We start from the raw sequence: 18,747 nt of genomic DNA on the forward strand, positions 1-18,747 counted from the left end.
GGTAACGCATAACAATCCGTGCGTTTAGCCTACAACATATTTATTTACAGTCAAGTGCGAATCGATACTGTACATCCCCTTATTATCAACATGAGGTTCCTTATGTCCACAACATATTGAAGCCCAGTTGTGCGCCGGTGCAGAGCGATTTGTGAAAGTAGACAACTTCCCCAGGTGTCTGTCTTCACCTGTGAGGTGGACTTTGTCTTCCTCGTCCCGCCCATCAGTCTTATGACAGCAGCTTTACAGGCGTGTTCATTTGATCAAGGACTCAAGACGATAATATAAACAGGATACATTATACCTCCGCAAACTTTACATTTTGAGGGTGATTCTACGGCGCATGCGCCTTGCGTTTACTCAGGGCATGGGATACAGATGCAAATGTAGCCTATATTTCTCCAAAACTTTTTCATAGTACGTGGTTGTGTGATATTAATCCATCATGCGTGTCTCATGCACCAATTTTAAAAAGTTGATCTCAGTATTTATAGCACATTTATTTCAATTGTATTTCCAAATAGCTTTCACCATATTTTATTCCAACTGCAAACCCACAATATAAAGGTGCATGAGAAAACCGTGTCATTTTTTAAAATTGTACCTTTATTTAAGTAGGCAAGTCAGTTAAGAACGAATTCTTATTTTCAATGAGGGTCTAGGAACATTGGGTAAACTACCTTGTTCATGGGCAGAACGACAGCTTTTTACCTTGTCAACTCAGGGATTAGATCTTGCAACCTTCCAGTCACCTTCCGGTCACGCTCTGACCACTAGGCTACCTGCCGCATGGTCAACAAACACAAACAAATGTATTGAATTACAGTCATGAGTAACTAAAACAACCACTGTGACGCACTATGTTTCAAATAGGTTTTATTGTGGAGAATATAATCATGTGCCCAAGTTTACAATCAGATTGGTGAACTCACTCCCTTTTTAACATACAACAGTAACATGCATTTAAACAGAATGGACACACACAAAAAACAAAGTGGACGTATCAAAACAGAAATATAAATGAAAAAGGAAACAAAAATAAACCCTAAATCAAGACAAGCAGAAAAACATTTGAAAAAAACCTTCCCGGATACCCTCCCAGAAGGGTTTAGACCCGTGTGAGGAACCCTAGGTTGAGAGAGCTTGGTATCTGGATGTTCTCCAGGGCCTGGGGGGGCCTGAGGATGACAGAGAGTGTCAGAATAACTCAGCAGCTGCCAAACTAACCCTGATTCAGATGACCATCCTACCCATGCTAGATTACGGATACATAATTTATAGATCGGCAGGTAAGGGTGCTCTCGAGCGGCTAGATGTTCTTTACAATTCGGCCATCAGATTTGCCACCAATGCTCCTTATAAGACACGTCACTGCACTCTATACTCCTCTGTAAGCTGGTCATCTCTGTATACCCGTCGCAAGACCCACTAGTTGATGCTTATTTATAAAAACCTTTTCGGCCTCAATCTACCCTATCTGAGATATCTACTGCAGCCCTCATCCTCCACATACAACACCCGTTCTGCCAGTCACATTCTGTTAAAGGTCCACAAAGCACACACATCTCTGGGTCACTCCTCTTTTCTGTTCGCTGCAGCTAGCGACTGGAACTAGCTGCAACAAACACTCAAACTCGACTCCTCATTCAAAGACTCAATCATGGACACTCTTACTGACAGTTGTGGCTGCTTTGTGTGATGTATTGTTGACTCTACCTTCTTGCCCTTTGTGCTGTTGTCTGTGCCCAATAATGTTTGTACCATGTTTTGTGCTGCTACCATGTTGTTGTCATGTTGTGTTGCTACCATGCTGTGGTGTCATGTGTTGCTGCCTTGCTATGTTGTCGTCTTAGGTCTCTCTTTATGTAGTGTTGTTTTGTCTCGTCGTCATGTGTGTTTTGTCCAATATTTATATATATATTATTTTACATTTTTAATCCCATCTCCCGTCCCCACAGGAGGCCTTTTGCCTTTTGGTAGGCCGTCATTATAAATAAGAATTTGTTCTTAACTGACATGCCTAGTTAAATAAAGGCTAAATAAAAATGTATACATACAAATATAGGTAGGGGTAAAGTGACTAGGCAACAGGATAGACAGAAGCAGCAGAAAACCTGAAACCTCCAAACAGCCATTCAACCGCTTTGAGGCGGCCGCATGGTCCTACAGTACACCGAAGGCATTTTTTTTGTATCACAGTGCAATGATAAAACTGGTGGGGGGACAAACATTTAATTTCAGAACTTGGGGGGGATGCGCCCCCGTTACGGACTTCTGACGGGAGCAAAATGGAGAACACTCCATCATGTTCGTAAGAGTCTCCCCTTTCTATAGAGTGGTCATATTAGTTAGTAGGCCAAACCTTTCGGATGATACAGACGTTCTCATGAGAAGACCGATTCATTTTTTTATTTTTTGGGGGGGTCAAAAAAGTGTAACCTGTAGCCATTTATTTCCCTTTATAGTTTATTTGTCTAAGCATGAGCTTCATCCAAATACTAAATGTTTTCCAAATGTTGCTTTTTTTGTGTCAGCAATTAGACATTGTTCTAGTTATCCCCTAGTACCCTAAATTTGTCAGCAATACGTATCATTTAATGTAGGCCTAATCAATAGCTAAACGTCAACGTATTTTAGTTTTTTCCATTCAACAAATGGCGCATGTGTAACGGATGTGAAATGGCTAGCTAGTTAGCGGGTACGCGCTAGTAGCGTTTTAATCAGTTACGTCACTTGCTCTGAAACCTAGAAGTAGGGTTGCACCTTGCTCTGCAAGGGCCGTGGCCTTTGTGGAGCGATGGGTAACGATGCTTCGTGGGTGTCAGTTGTTGATGTGTGCAGAGGGTCCCTGGTTCGCGCCCGTGTCGGGGCGAGGGGACGGTTTAAAGTTATACTGTTACACATGTATACATGCAGTTTGGATTCTGGAATTGTTTTGGAGTAGACGAACTTGCACAAGTCGTCTACTTTTATGAAGTGATTTGGATGACAATCCGATTAAAATATCATAACTGGTTGTGTTCATTAAAATGTAATTATTTTTTACCGTTATTTTTTTACCGTTTAAATTCCGTCTTATTATTAGGCCCATAAAAAAAATGAAGTGCACGCGACAGACCCGAACATCATGATGTAATTCGCACTCTTGCTTGCTAATGTCTGTATAAAACCTTTATAGGCTACTTGCTCAGGCCACAAAATGACTGCGGGGACTGTGAAGAAACACACACACACACACACACACACACACACACAGGTACAGACACACGCACACTCATGCTAACACACGCACTCTACACACACGTACACGTGGATTTTGCATTGTAAATATCTGGTAGAAGAGTAGTGGCCTGAGGGCACACTTTTTTTGTTATTGTATATAATTACCTTAATTTTGCTGGACCCCAGGAAGAGGGATCCTTAATAAATACAAAAATTACAAAGATAAAATCACCTGCTATTTAAGATATTGTAACGACCCTGAGTTTATAAGCGCAGATATCGACTCTGCCGCATGAACATGCTTTTGCGGCACAGTCGATAGCGCGCTGGACTTCGGGCTAGAAGGTCGAGGGTTCGAGACCTGCTCCCTGCTGTTTCATTACATTGGTGTCAGAAGTGATCGAACCTTGCATCCACGACAGTCCCTTGCTGTTTCATTACAATATACACGCATCATTCGCTTTCCTCTCTCACTCACTCACGTCACCGGGGAAGCCAAAAAAAGAAGGCTTATTACAATCTTATGTGTTGTGATAATTACGTTGTTTGCTCTAGAACCTGTTAGTTCATATGCCTTGACAACGTGATATATAGGCCTAAAGGCAGAGACAATAAGAAGATGAAATTCGACCACACCTTTGTATCAACACAAAACTGTCCAGTGAAGTCTACAAAATGTAAATAGTTCCATGAGCCACTGCGTAGTCAAAGTGTAGCACATGCGGGGGCGAGTGGTAGGACGCTTCACGTGTGCTAGCAAGGCAGAGGTCGCGAGTTCACGGCAAGTAATGGGCACACATCCGAAGGAAGTGGTGCAAGCAGTGTAACATCCTTTACACAAGAAAGTTAATGTTTCCGACATTTTCGGACTACTAAACAACTATTGATTTAGAACCACAGGGAGTTACCGCAAGTCACAAAGAAAGTGGTGCCTCCACTATTCCAGGACCATTTCAACTTCAACATGTAATCTAACCAACTATGCTTAGTCTAATACAGTGACAACTAAAATGCTCGCTGGCTTCCCGTGGATTTAATGCTATGGGCGACAACAGTGTCATACTGTTTTTGACCAGACAGCATCAGATAGATGGGCTACACATACTGAGAGAGGGAGACGCTGTTTCGTTCGTTCGGATGCTTTCCCCGGTGAGATACATTCAGCAGAGGTGTGCGGAGGAGTCGGACAAAAATAATATCCTAACGGATATGGGCAATTTTCAGTATACGATTATGATCCGAGTATTTTTTTGTAATTGTCCGTGATCGGGGAAAAAATATATTTTCGGGTACCAGCAAGCGTCTCTCATGTCAGTCAGTCACAGTTTATAAACCATACTGTACTGTCTTTGAGTCAGTCGTTTGTGCGGTCTAAATAACTCAACTCGCTAGTTTGCCTGTCTGTAAAGAAAAGGGCGGGCTGTACGGTTGATCCTGTTGCTCTGATTGGATAGAGAGAAGGTGTATTTTTCTTTCCATTCGCTTTCATAATTTCACCTGATCACGTTTCCTTGCATGTTTTCGGTCTGATAATTTACTGTAGGTAGGTAGCTACTAGCTTGTTAGCATCGTCTGACACCATTCGCATGCTTCGCAGCGTCAGTGCCCGGAGGAGGTATCTGCTGGAGTCAGACTATTGGATTGTCTTGTCAATCAAAAGTATTGCTAATTTTCACCATCTACAAATGAATATGTAAGCCAAAAACAACCAGTGGCGATTTTAGCATGTAAATCTTAGTGGGGCAAACCTCACAAAAAAATTGGGAGATGCATGCCAGCAATGCCACTACACAACACTAAACAATACATTAATTGCACTATAACTATAACTAATTGCACTACTGACAATTGAGATGTACAAACTATGGCATAAGGGGACGACAAGCAGATAAGAGGCAATCCGTAATTTCGATTAAGACATTAATGAGCGAGCTAGGACGAACTAGTCAATATAACTACTTGTTCAGCACTTTTTAAAATGTACAGAGACAGAATTCAGAACATGGGCCAGTTCTTACAGTGTTCTCCCTGTACACCAAGTCAGAACCGTAGGATAAATAAAGGGGGCATATAAGCAAACAATGAAAGCTCTGACAATATTCAATGATTACATTTCTCTAAAACTGGTTATAGGATACATGTGCACCACCACATCAGAACAGTAGGCCAAATTAAGAGGGGAAAATACACCAAATTATTAGAATGAGGCACTTTTTTTTATTTATTTTTAGTTTATTAATTCGACCATTTAAAAAAAAACAAGCACACATAAAACTTAAAAGCCATACATGCACATTAATAAAACCATCGAGGATAAGATAGGCTACAAACAGCTTACTACACAACATACACTTAGTATTACTTTCTTTGCTACAGTATACATGTCTCCCTGGCATATTACATCATTTATGCAGCAGCATACAATACATTTTTGGACTCACCTTGTTGTGCTGTGCTCACTTGAACAGGAAGGTGGCGTGGCGGTCCTTCATGGGCAAATTTTGTCATCAAGCTCTGTCATTCTCTGGATTTATGGTGCTTTCAAAACAACTGGGAACTCGGGAAAAAACCTGAAGATCACTGATGACGTGATCCATAATGATGACTTAGCAACTTGCTAGCTAAGATTTTGAAAAAGTACGATGTTGACATGATCAGTCCAATCAAAGCTAGCGTAGATAAAAAGTCATTTGATGACATTTTATCTGTGGCCAATGACCTTGAGCCTTCTTGGATGGGCACTTCTAATGTAACTCTACGGCAGTATCCAAGGGGCTTGAATTTTCGATCTCTACCCTTAGATTTGGCGGTGACGTAGTGTCCCCATGAGTGACAGAACACTGAGCCAAATCACAGCGTAACTAGAGAACATTACCAACCCCTACACTCCGTATTTTCCACTGGTTGCCCCACCACCACAGAAAGCACTGAGCTAGACTGAAACACCTGCATTTTGGAGCTTCCTTACCTTACTCAAGAAAACAAAAAAGAGACCATGTTTGTATGCGGCTTTATTAAAAACTCAATGATTCGTTTTATTTATTAAAAAAAAAAATGTTTGCAAACTGATGGGACATTTATTAATGTCAAGATAACATGCTAAACAGGTGGGCCTCTGCCCTGAATGACAGGTCGCCACTGAAAACTATATTTATGTAGTGATGTTATCAAAAAAATATGGCCCAGATTTGTCTGAGTACAAATGTGTCAAGTAGATAAAATAAATCAACCCTTTTGGACTATGAAGATTCCATTACATTTGAACAGTTCGGTTTAGAAAAACAGCCAACCGTGTGGGTTACTGGATGAATCAACATGCATATTAAAAGAACGAGGCTTGTCGACATAGTTGTATTATAGCTACAGTAAAAGCAAAAAGCATAAGTAAAAAATGGTGAATAAAACATTTAAAAAAAGGCAAAGTCCAGACAAAGCTATTGTGCAAAACTAGTTTATTTACAAAACAAAAACTGGCATAACGTGACAGTCAATGCACATGCACACCCTTCAGACCAACATTTCATTTAAGTGAGTTGCTTGACAATTAAACCTAAATTACTTGAGTATCAGATAGTGGCAGGCAGGCATTCCTGGGCTAGGTTCAGAGGTCGTCTGAGAAGGGCATCTTATTCCCTATGTAGTGCACTACTTTTGACCAGGACCTATATATAGGGAATAGGGTGCCATTTTAGAAACAAGCAGAGATTCTCTCACTGGAGTGAATGGGCAAATATTGCCCAAGAGAAAACTACAGCTCATCACTGTTAAGAGTTGCATTGATTTTTATTTAACTAGGTAAGTCAGTTAAGAACAAATTCTTATTTACAATGACGGCCTACCCTGGCCAAAATCGAACCCGGACGACGCTGGGCCAATTGTGCGCCGTCCTATGGGACTCCCAATCACGGCCAGTTGTGATACAGCCTGGATTCGAACCAGGGTGTCTGCAGTGACGCCTCTAGCGCTGAAATGCAGTGCCTTAGATCGCTGTGCCACTCGGGAGCCCAATATATACACATGATACATTCATAATATACAACAGCAGCCTTTTAAGGACTATAGGCGAGCCAATGCTGCAAATATTAATTGGAACATGACTAGCTAGCTAACAACAGCTACTGCGTGACACAGGCTATTTTCAATCAACGTATCAGAACAAAGAACATAGCGTCGGACATTGGAGAGGAAGAGGGCATAGCCTGATGGTCCCAGATCCGTTTGTGCTGGTTTGGCCCATAAGACTTGGTGCTGGCAAGACAGCATAAACAGGTGTGTGACCAGGCTATGAAGGCAGGGGTGGGATCAGAATTGTAATTATAAGGATAAAATCAGATTGTTCTATATTTTTACCTCATAATTGAAAATGTCAAATGGAATATATAGGAAGGTAAAACATGTCTAAAATATTGACTTTGTCCTCTCAGATACATGGTGATAGGCTATATACGGTTTCAATCAGTCACCACAGTAGATATATAGGCCCTCTGGAGTAGACTTTGCAAAAATAAATATATTTTAACTTCTCATTTTAAACCACTATCCGAGGACAGTGATCCACCGGCAGCAATTTTCCTCAAGATTCTTTCTGCTCGATTTTCATTTTAGAATTTGTACAGCGCATTCAGAAAGTATTTCAGACCACTTGACTTCTTCCGCATTGTGTTACGTTACAGCCTTATTCTACAATAGATTCAATAGTTCCCCCCCCCCCCCCCGATCAATCTACACACAATACCCCATAAAGACAAAGCAAAAATAGGCTTTTAGAAATGTATATAAGTATTTAGACCCTTTACTCAGTACTTTGTTGAAGCACCTTTTGCAGCGATTACAGCCTTGAGACTTCTTGGGTATGACGGCACAAGCTTGGCACACGTGTATTTGGGGAGTTTCTCCCATTCTTCTCTGCAGATCCTCTCAAGCTCTGTCAGGTTGGATTGGGAGCATCACGGCACAGCTATTTTCAGGTCTCTCCAGAGATGTTTGATCGGGTTCAAGTCCAGGCTTTGGCTGGGCCACTCAAGGACATTCAGAGACTTGTACCGAAGCCACTCCTGCGTTGTCTTGGCTGTGTGCTTAGTGTAGTTGTCCTGTTGGAAGATGAACCTTCGCCCCAGTCTGAGGTCCTGATCGCTCTGGAGCAGATTTTCATCAAGGATCTCTCTGTACTTTGCTCCGTTCATCTTTCCCTCGATCTGGCTAGTCTCCCAGTCCCTGCCGCTGAAAAACATCCCCACACCAGACGTGACGCATGACATTCAGACCAAAGAGTTCAATCTTGGTTTCATCAGACCAGAGAATCTTGTTTCCGATGGTCTGTCAGTCTTTAGGTAAACTCCAAGCAGGCTTTCATGTGCCTTTTACTAAGGAGTGGCTTCCGTCTGGCCCCTCTACCATAGAGGCCTGATTCGTGGAGTGCTGCAGAGATGGTTGTCCTATCTCCACCGAGGAACTCTGGAGCTCTGTCAGAGTGACCATCGGGTTCTTGGTCACCTCTCTGACCAAGGCCCTTCTCCCCTGATTGATCAGTTTGGCCAGGTGGCCCTAGGAATTTTATTTAACTAGGCAAGTCAGATAAGAACAAATTCTCATTTACAACGACGGCCTACCCCGGCCAAACCCGGACGACACTGGGCCAATTGTGCGCCGCCCTATGGGACTCCCAATCACTGCCAGATGTGATTCAGCCTGGATTCGAACCAGGGACTGTAGTGACGCCTCTTGTATGGAGATGCAGTGCCTTAGACCGCTGCACCACTCGGGTTCCAAACCTCTTCAATTTAAGAATGATGGAGACCACTCTGTTCTTGGGGCCATTCAATGCTACAGAAATTGTTTGGTACCCTTCCCCAGATCTATGCCTTGACACAATCCTGTCTCGGCGCTCTCTAGAAACTTATTTCAACCTCATGGCATGGTTTTTGCTCTGACATGCACCTTCAACTGTGGGACCTTATATAGACAGGTGTGTGCCTTTCCAAATCATGTCCAATCAATTGAATTTACCACAGTTGGACTCCAATCAAGTTGTAGAAACATCTCAAGGATGATCAATGGAAATATGGAAACAGGATGCACCTGAGCTTAGTTGAGTCTCATTACTTATGTAAATAAGGAATTTATTTTTATACATTGGCAAAAAGTTCTATAAACCTGTTTCCCCTCTGTCATTATGGGGTATTGTGATTTCATTATGGGGTATTGTGTGTAGATTGATGAGGACATTTTTTTTTATTGAATCCATTTTAGAATAAGGCTGTAACGTAACAAAATGTGGAAAGGGGGAAGTGGTCTGAATACTTCCTGAATGCACTTTATGTAGAAGGTGCAAGAATGAAAGAAAAGGGGGCAGAAGACAGAGTCCTAGTAGAAGTAATTGGCTCCCTAACCCTTCCCCATGGCCACACCCCTATCCTTGGCTCCCTCTCCCACGGCTCCCTACCCCGTGGCTCCCTAACCCATTGTCAAACCCATTGGCGCCATAACCCTTCCCAAAGGCCCCACCCCATTTCCCTTGGGCCCCCCTACCTCTTCAATGTTTGAACAAATGTGAGGAATATGGTGGAAGGGCCAGCAAAATATGCATGCATTGAAGGGTTAGTGCCAAGCGGTAGACATAGGGAACTAATTGAGACCGGCTCGGAGAGAGAACAAGAGCGAGCGATGGAATGGTAACAGAACAAAACAGTTCCAAAGTTCCTAGTTCCATCAACCCACTCAGCCAGCCAGTTTGCTAGCCACGATAGAGGGCTTCCTCTGGGGGATGTCCTGGGGTGTGGGGATGTGGTCCCCGGTTATCTCTGCCTTCTCAGCCGGCGTCACTGCAGGGAGCTGCTGCTTGTTCTTCACCTTAGCCTTGGCCATGTTGTAGTCCCCAGAGTCAAAGAACTTTTGCTGTAGAGACACAAAACAAAAACACAGATAAGCTATGGTAGACACACAAAACAAAAACCACAGATAAGCTATGGTAGAGACACACAAAACAAAATCCCAGATAAGCTATGGTAGAGACACACAAAACAAAATCACAGATAAGCTATGGTAAGGATGTGAACCTTTAAAAACTAAAATTGGGATTGTTAACGTTTAGAAAAATTCACTAACCAAAATGTATTTTTTTACCAAATTAAATTCACAGTGCTGTTATTACAAAACTACCACTAACAGGTCCAGATCATCATAAAGGGAAACATTTAAATTAAATACATAATGCTGTAACATTAGTAGAAGATATACATCTTAAAAATGATTTTCCACAGATACAAAGCTCTCTGCACGTCATCGTCGTTAACAGTTGGGGGGGGGGGAATGGCTGAGTGAGAATGAGATGCAACAGCTGTGAAGTCCTCTTCTGGCAAAACCTTGAAAATAATTTGAAAAATTAAATGAGGTGGTGGTGAAATGAAAACCTTTTGAGAGTCGGAATTGGGCTACAGTGGCAGTACAGGTGCCATGCTGAAAAGGGAGTCAACCATTTGACCCAACCCGTTGCTGGCAGCAGTGCGATAAAGGGACAGAGTGAGAAATCACAGCGCTGACTACAGAAATGATTGCAGTTGATATGCAATATGATATGGTTGAGGATGTGGGCTTCAATGCCCTGATGGCATACAGTGCCTTCGGAAAGTAAATCAGACCCCTTGACTTATTTCACATTTTGTTACGTTACAGCCTTATTCTAAAATGGATTCAATTGTCCCCCCCCCCATCAATCTACACACAACACCCCAAAATGACAAAGCAAAAACAGGTTTTTTTACTGAGGAGTGGCTTCCACTTGGCCACTACCATAAAGGCCTGATTGGTGGAGTGCTGCAGAGATGGTTGTCCTTCTGGAAGGTTCTCGCATCGCCATAGAGGAACTCTGGCGCTCTGTCAGAGTGACCATAGGGTTCTTGGTCACCTCCCTGACCAAGGCCCTTCTCCCCCGTTTGCTCAGTTTTGCCGGTCGGGCAGCTCTAGCAAGAGTCTTGGTGGTTCCAAACTTCTTCCATTTAAGAATGATGGAGACCACTGTGTTCTTGGGGACCTTCAAAGCTGCAGACATTTTTTGGTACCCTTCCCCTGATCTGTGCCTCGGCACAATCCTGTCTCGGAGCGCTACAGACAATTCCTTCAACCTCATGGCTTGGTTTTTGCTTTGACATGCAACTGTCAATTATGGGACCTTATTTAGACAGGTGTGTGCCTTTCCAAATCATGTCCAATCAATTGAAAATACCACAGGTGGACTCCAATAAAGTTGTAGAAACATCTGAATGATGATCAATGGAAACAGGATGCACACGAGTTCAATTTTGAGTCTCATAGCAAAGGGTCTGAATACTTCTGTAAATAAGGTATCGGTTTATTTTTTATATACATTTGCAAAAATGTATTTTAAAAAAAACATGTTTTTGCTTTGTCATTATGGGGTAGTGTATAGATGTATTAAATAAATACAATTCTCATACATTTTAGAATAAGGCTGTAACGTAACAAAATGTGGTAAAGGTTTAGAGGGCCTTAATACTTTCTGAATACACTGTATCTAGAACGACTACAAGATGCCATGTCTTAAAAACACCAAGGCCCGTGGACCAAGCGCGAGCTCTCACACAATACGTGGCATTAACAAGAGATTGGTGGACGTCTATGAACACACTGTCTTACATCACTGCAACGATCCATCATATTGATGAGAAGTGGGACATGAAGTACATACCGACAACATGGAGGAGAGGCACACATCAGAGAAACTAAAAACTTCATAAAATCTACCATCGTTGCTGAGTGGTTGGGGGGGGGGACAGCTGTAAGGTGAGCGCAGTCTGGTAGCCATGACTACAGTAGATTGAACTGCGTTGCCCCCTAGTGACTATACAAAAGGCCATCTCTGAATTGTGATTTAAAAAAATTAAAGGTAATTTAGCGCATTCATAGTACAACCTTTAAAAAAGGTGTTGTTTTGGTTCCGAGAAGTCTGTTTGACTTCCTTTCCCAGGAAAGAAAAATGGATGCCTATAAAAGCACGAGAATGACTCCATAACAAAATGCATTGCTGCACAAGTAGGTGAAAATAATCTAGTTTGCATGTTCAGCGCATCTACAGCTATCAAAGTGTTGTGTTTGTAGGGCACAACCATTGGGGCATAATAGATGGTTAAGATGGAGCCGACAGAGGGGGCGCATCGCCTCAAGCTCCGATAAAACATTGCAAGTTTCTACTTAAAATGGTGTGTTTTCTAGTGTTTTTCTCTAATGATCTTAATTACCACATTACCACACACACCAGGGTAGAAGTACTAGAATACATATCTATGTGTATTCACCATCCACCGACCTCCCCGAATTCCCTGAGACAGCGAAACAATGGAATAGCTTCTTTGGCAAGAAAGCGATGACGCCGACCTAGAGGCAGACTTGGCGGGGTCTTAAGTGAGAATAAGACGCCAGGCGACCCATCCTTCATTACCGAGCATACTACTCGCCAATGTTCAATCATTAATGAACAAACTTGACAAACTCAGAGCGAGGATCTCCTTCCAGAGGGTCTTCAGATCCTGCAACATATTCCCGTTTTTTGGCTTTCCTCCTACATCCAAACAGATTATATACAAGCCGTAGGGGTTTTTCCAGGCAAGCGCAAAAGGTGGTGAGCTCTGCTTTATGACCAACACCACACAGTGTGACGTAAGAAACGTACAGGAACTTGCGAGCATCTCCTCCACCTGACTTGGAATACTTGGTCATCAAAATGTCACCCTTTTTACTTTCCAAGAGTTCTCAGGGATTATTGCCTCAAGCAGACACCAAAAAAGGCTCTCAAAGACTTTCATTGGACTCTGAACAAACTGGAGACTGCATTCCCGGAGGCAGCGGTTATTGTTGCCGGGGGACTTTAACAAAAGTAAATTTGAGAACCGTGCTCCAAAATTATTACCAACATATAAAAACTGTCTAACTTGCGGAAATTCTACTCTTGACCACTGCTACACACCTTTTTGACACAGGTAAAAGGCTCTCTCCCGTCCTCCTTTTGTCAAATCTGACCATGACTATCTTGATTCTCCCCACCTACAAACAAAAACTCAAAGAGGGAAGTTCCGGTGGTCAGGTCTGTACAGCGTTGGTCTGACCAATCCGAATTCACACTCCAAGACTGCTTTGATCACATGGACTGGAATATGTTCGGGGTCACCTCTGGAGATAACATGAATACGCAGACTGTCACCGGATTAATAATAAATAAATAAAAATTAAAGCATAAATGACGTGATACCGATAGCGTCTTCAAAACGTTCAGGAATCAACAAATGTGGATCGATAGCAGCCTTGTAGGAGAACTGAAAGAGACAGATGCTGCTTATAAACAGGGCAAGGTCACCGGGGACAATTGTTTGGTTAAACAGTACAAATATGACCTACGCAGATCGATCAATATGGCGAAACACAAGTATAGGGACAAGGTGGAGGAACAATTCAGCGGGTCGAACACAAGGCAATATGTGGCAGGGGCTCTTAAGAAAGCCAGCCACATCGCGGTCACCAACGCCACCCTACCAGAGAAACTTAAAACCTTTTTCTCATGATTCGAGCACAATGACCCTGAGCTGCAGAGGAGAGCACCCGATGACAACATGGGTAACACACTCACGGTCTCCACTGAGGACATATAAGTCACTCAAACGTGTTAACCCTTGCGAGGCTGCTGGCACAGACGGCATCCCTAGCCGTGCCCTCAGAGCATGAGCAGACTAGCTGGCTGTTGTCAGACATCTCTCCCTAGCCCAGGCCTCTATACCCACCTGCTTCAAGATGTCCACTATCGTCCCTGTGCCCAAGAAAGTAAACTGAACGACTACTGACCAGTAGCACTCACTTCAGTCATCATGAAGTGCTTCAAGAGACTAGTCAAAGACCATATCACCTCCTCGCTCCCTGACACACTCGACCCTCTCCAATTTGCCTACCGCCCTGACAGATTCACGGACAACGCAATTGCACTGCCGTCACCCACCTGGACAAAAGGAATGCATGTCTGAGGATGCTGTTCATTGACTACAGCTCAGCCTTCAATACCATAGTGCCCTCAAAGCTCATGGCCCATGGTCTAAACTCCTCCCTATGCAACTGGGTCCTGGACTTCCTGACAGGCCGGGCCATCCCAGGCAGTGAAGGTAGGCAACATTATCTCCTCAACACTGAATCTCAACACGTGGGCCCCACAAGGGTGCGTCCTTAGTCCCCTCCTGTGCTACTCACAACTGCGTGGCCTCCCACAGTTCCAACTCCATCATCAAGTTCGCTGATGACACGACAGAAGTAGGCCTGATTACCGACAACGACGAGACAGCCTACAGGGAGGAGGTAGGCACTCTGACTGTGTGGTGCCAGGTAAATAACTTCTCCCTCAACATTAGCAAACCAAATTATGGACAGGAGCAATTAGGATTAAGTGCCTTGCTCAAGGGCACAGACAGATGTGTCACCTAGTCTAAATACACGGATACCGTGGTGCAGATGGCACAAAAGTGACTCTTCAACCTCAGGATGATGAAGATATTCGGGCCTGTCCCCGAGGGCCCTCGGTGTTCTACAGGAGCACCACCGAGAGCATACTGTCGGGCTACATCACAGCCTGGTACAGCAACTCCTCCGCCGCGGACCGAAAGGTGCTTCAGAGGGTGATACGTGCAGCCGAACGTACCATTGGGTGCACACTGCCCGCCCTACAGGACACCTACATCACCAGGTGTCGCAGGAATGCCAAGAAGATCATCAGGGACACCAACCACGCCCTGTTCTCCCCGCTCCAATCACTCAGAAGCAGGCAGTACAAGAGCATCATGGCAAAAACTGGCCAATAGTTTCTACCCTCAGACTGCTGAATAGCCACCACTAGTCAGCCACCTGCTTCCGCCTCCTATGGATTTTTTAATTCGTAAAAATTATTTTACCAGGTAAATTGACTGAGAACACATTCTCATTTATAGCAACGACCTGGGGGAATAGTTACAGGGGAGAGGAGGGGAGGATGAATGAGCCAATTGTAAGCTGGGGATGATTAGGTGATGGTATGAGGGATAGCTTAGGAATTTCCCCCCCCACACCCAGTCAAGTCACATGCTGCTCCCCCTATGGACACTTCCCCACAACTGACTTTAACTCTGCCCCCACCCCAACGACATTCATCACTGTTGCAGTTGTTATACTGCAACAATTACATATAATTGTTTTATTAGACATTTTTATTGTATTTATTAAACTTGGTCCCCACAACCCCTCAATGATCATGCTGTTCCCCCTATGGTCATTCCCCCCCACCCTCTCAACAGTCTTTACTCTGCCTGCTGCTCCCTCTATGGTCTTCACCCCCTCAACAGTCTTTAATCTGCCTCATTCCCAATGAACATGTATTCACCACTGCTACAGTTGTTATGATGCATACAGTGCTATTGCTTATTTTAATGACCATTTCAATTATTTTAATTTCACTTAGTGCTGCATGTTGGAGCTCAGAGCCCACAAGTATTTTTATTTAACCTTTTAACTACGCAAGTCAGTTAAGAACAAATTCTTATTTACAATTACAGCCAACCCTGGCCAAACCCGGACGACGATGGGCCAATTGTGCGCCGCCCTATGGGACTCCCAATCACGGTCGGTTGTGAGACAGCCTGGATTCGAACCAGGGTGCCTGTAGTGACGCCTCTAGCACGGAGATAAAATCCTTAGACCACTGCGCCACTCACTCAGGAGCCCAATGTACCCTGCAATCACACGTGCAACCCTGTACATGTGACTATTAAACAATGAATCCTCTGAAGATAAAAAAAAAAACACATACGCCTTTCTGAAGGCGTTTCCGGAGCAGGTCAGAGCCTCCAGGCTTGGCTCCAAGATGAGGGTACCTGGCCTTCAGTTTCACCTCCTCTGCCTTCTCTGGACTGATGACGTTATCATCAATCTCCTGTGTTGGCAGAAGAATACACAGTATAAACACGCATGGAGAGATGGGGTGACATGTCACGTTATGATTTAACGTTAATGTAATGACGTTAGTACCATCATAGTTCAGGCAGTAAGATAGTTTTATCAATCTCGTGGTTGACAAGTCATGGTTAGTTTAACTACTAGCTATGATTCCCGAGATAAGGATGTCCTTTGGTTTGATTATCTAATGGTTGGGGTTAGTTTACTAGCTAGCAGCACACAACGTTAGCCTTCTGCGTAGCAGCAGTGTGGCAAAAAAAAGTAGCTTAGCGGCAAGCATGAACGCACGTAGACAAAACAATATGGACAACATATAGTTAGCTGGCTGGTTAGCTAACATACAGAGCTAATTAGCGGTAATTGAGAAAGACTTGTGTTGGTAGTTAACTTTAACGCGCTAACTCCTCTTTATAACTAAAATAATGATTATGCACGGTGATGATACATTTGAAATACACTAACCAAGTTGCTAGCTAATTAAAATACTGCTTAGACATCCATATTTGACAATTATCATGGCCCAATGTAGCATTAGCATTACCCTAGCTTGCTAGCATCAAAATAATTCAAATCTGACCTGCTGTTCCTTGTGGGTTGCCTCATCGGTGGCGGGCCTTGTTCCTTCAATTTCCTCGGACATGGCAAAAAAAAGTATGTAAATATCAGGTTTTCTACAAAACTGACGCGAGGTTAAACTTTCACACCAACAAAACTGCAGTGCAGACACAGCACATATATATGGCTAGCCCATACAACAATGGCCGTATGTTTGAACTGGTTCGCACCACTCTCTAAAGTCGCTCCCTCACTTTTTTTTCCTGTGTTGCAGCAGATTGTAGAACGTCGTAAAACACGAGACGGTGGGGGGGCTCCGGGGCCCGTTGGAATATAGAACCATTGGACCCTTTCTTCTTCAAAGTAATCTCTAAAACGTATTTTTATAGTGAGCAACACATAATTAGATGGGCAGTATTTATGTTACATGTATTTGAAATATATATATATACAGTTCCAGTCAAAAGTTTGGACACACCTACTCATTCAAGGGGTTTTCTTTATTTTCACTGTTTTCTACATTGTAGAATAATAGTGAAGATGTCAAAACTATGAAATAACACATGCGGAATCATGTAGTAACCAAAAAAGTGTTAAACAAATCAAAATATATTTTAGATTTGAGATTCTTCAAAGTAGCCACCCTTTGCCTTGATTACAGCTTTGCACACTCTTAGCATTCTCTCAACCAGCTTCATGAGGTAGTCACCTGGCATGCATTTCAATTAACAGGTGTGCCTTGTTAAAAGTTAATTTGTGGAATTTACTTTTTTCTTAATGCATTTGAGCCATTCAGTTGTGTTGTGACAAGGTAGGAGTGGTATAAAGAAGATAGCCCTATTTGTTAAAATACCAAGTCCATATTATGGCAAGAACAGCTTAAATAAGCAAAGAGAAACGACAGTCCATCATTACTTTAAGACATAAAGGTCATTCAATGCGGAAAATTTTAAATAACTTTGAAAGTGTCTTCATGTGCAGTCGCAAAAACCATCAAACGCTTTGATGAAACTGGCTTTCATGAGGACCGCCAAAGGAAAGGAAGACCCAGAGTTACCTCTGCTGCAGAGAATAAGTTCATTAGAGTTCACTGCATCTCAGATTGCAGCCCAAATAAATGCTTCACAGAGTTCAAGTAACAGACACATCTCAACATCAGTTGTTCAGAGGAGACTGCGTGAATCAGGCCTTCATGGTTGAATTGCTGCAAAGAAACCACTACTAAAGGACACCAATAAGAAGAAGATACTTGCTTGGGCCAAGAAACACGAGCAATGGACATTAGACTGGTGGAAATCTGTCCTTTGGTCTAATGAGTACAAATTGGAGATTTTTGGTTCCAACTGCCGTGTCTTTGTGAGACGCAGAGTAGATCGAATGAATGATCTCGGAATGTGTTTCCCACCGTGACGCATGGAGGAGGAGGTGTGATGGTGTGGGGGTGCTTTGCTGGTGACACTGTCAGTGATTTATTTAGAATTCAAGGCACACTCAACCAGCATAGCTACCACAGCATTCTGCAGCGAAACGCCATCCCATCTGGTTTGCGCTTAGTGGGACTATCATTTGTTTATCAATGACCCAAAACACACCTTCAGGCTGTGTAAGGGCTATTTGAAAAACAGCCAAAAAGTGCTCAGCATATGTGGGAACTCCTTCAAGACTGTTGGAAAAGCATGAAGCTGGTTAAGAGAATGCCAAGAGTGTGCAAAGCTGTCATCAAGGCAAAGGGTGGCTACTTTGAAGAATCTAAAATCTAAAATATATTTTGATTTGTTTAACACATTTTTGGTTACTACATGATTCAATATGTGTTATTTCATAGTTTTGATGTCTTCACTAGTATTCTACAATGTAGAAAATAGTACAAATAAAGAAAAACCCTTGAATGAGTAGGTGTGTCCAAACTATTGACTGGTACTGTATATATATTTTTAACATAATTCCGCTTTAACAGTTAAACGTAAGTAGTAAGTAGTAATAAGTAGTTTATAA

General features: G+C 42.9%; 1 protein-coding gene across 1 annotated transcript; it reads right to left on the reverse strand.

The window, feature by feature from the left end:
- Positions 1-9,256: 9,256 nt before the first annotated feature.
- On the reverse strand, positions 9,257-16,995 carry LOC120051734 (cAMP-regulated phosphoprotein 19-like). Its single transcript, XM_038998619.1, has 3 exons — positions 16,775-16,995; positions 16,052-16,174; positions 9,257-10,116 (listed from the first exon to the last, which is right to left on the reverse strand). Exons 1-3 carry the CDS (start codon positions 16,835-16,837, stop codon positions 9,940-9,942), a joined length of 363 nt encoding a protein of 120 aa, XP_038854547.1. The 5' UTR covers positions 16,838-16,995; the 3' UTR covers positions 9,257-9,939.
- Positions 16,996-18,747: the final 1,752 nt, after the last annotated feature.

The sequence above is a fragment of the Salvelinus namaycush genome, chromosome 8, assembly GCF_016432855.1.
Source record: "Salvelinus namaycush isolate Seneca chromosome 8, SaNama_1.0, whole genome shotgun sequence".
NCBI classification, from domain to species: Eukaryota; Metazoa; Chordata; class Actinopteri; order Salmoniformes; family Salmonidae; genus Salvelinus; species Salvelinus namaycush.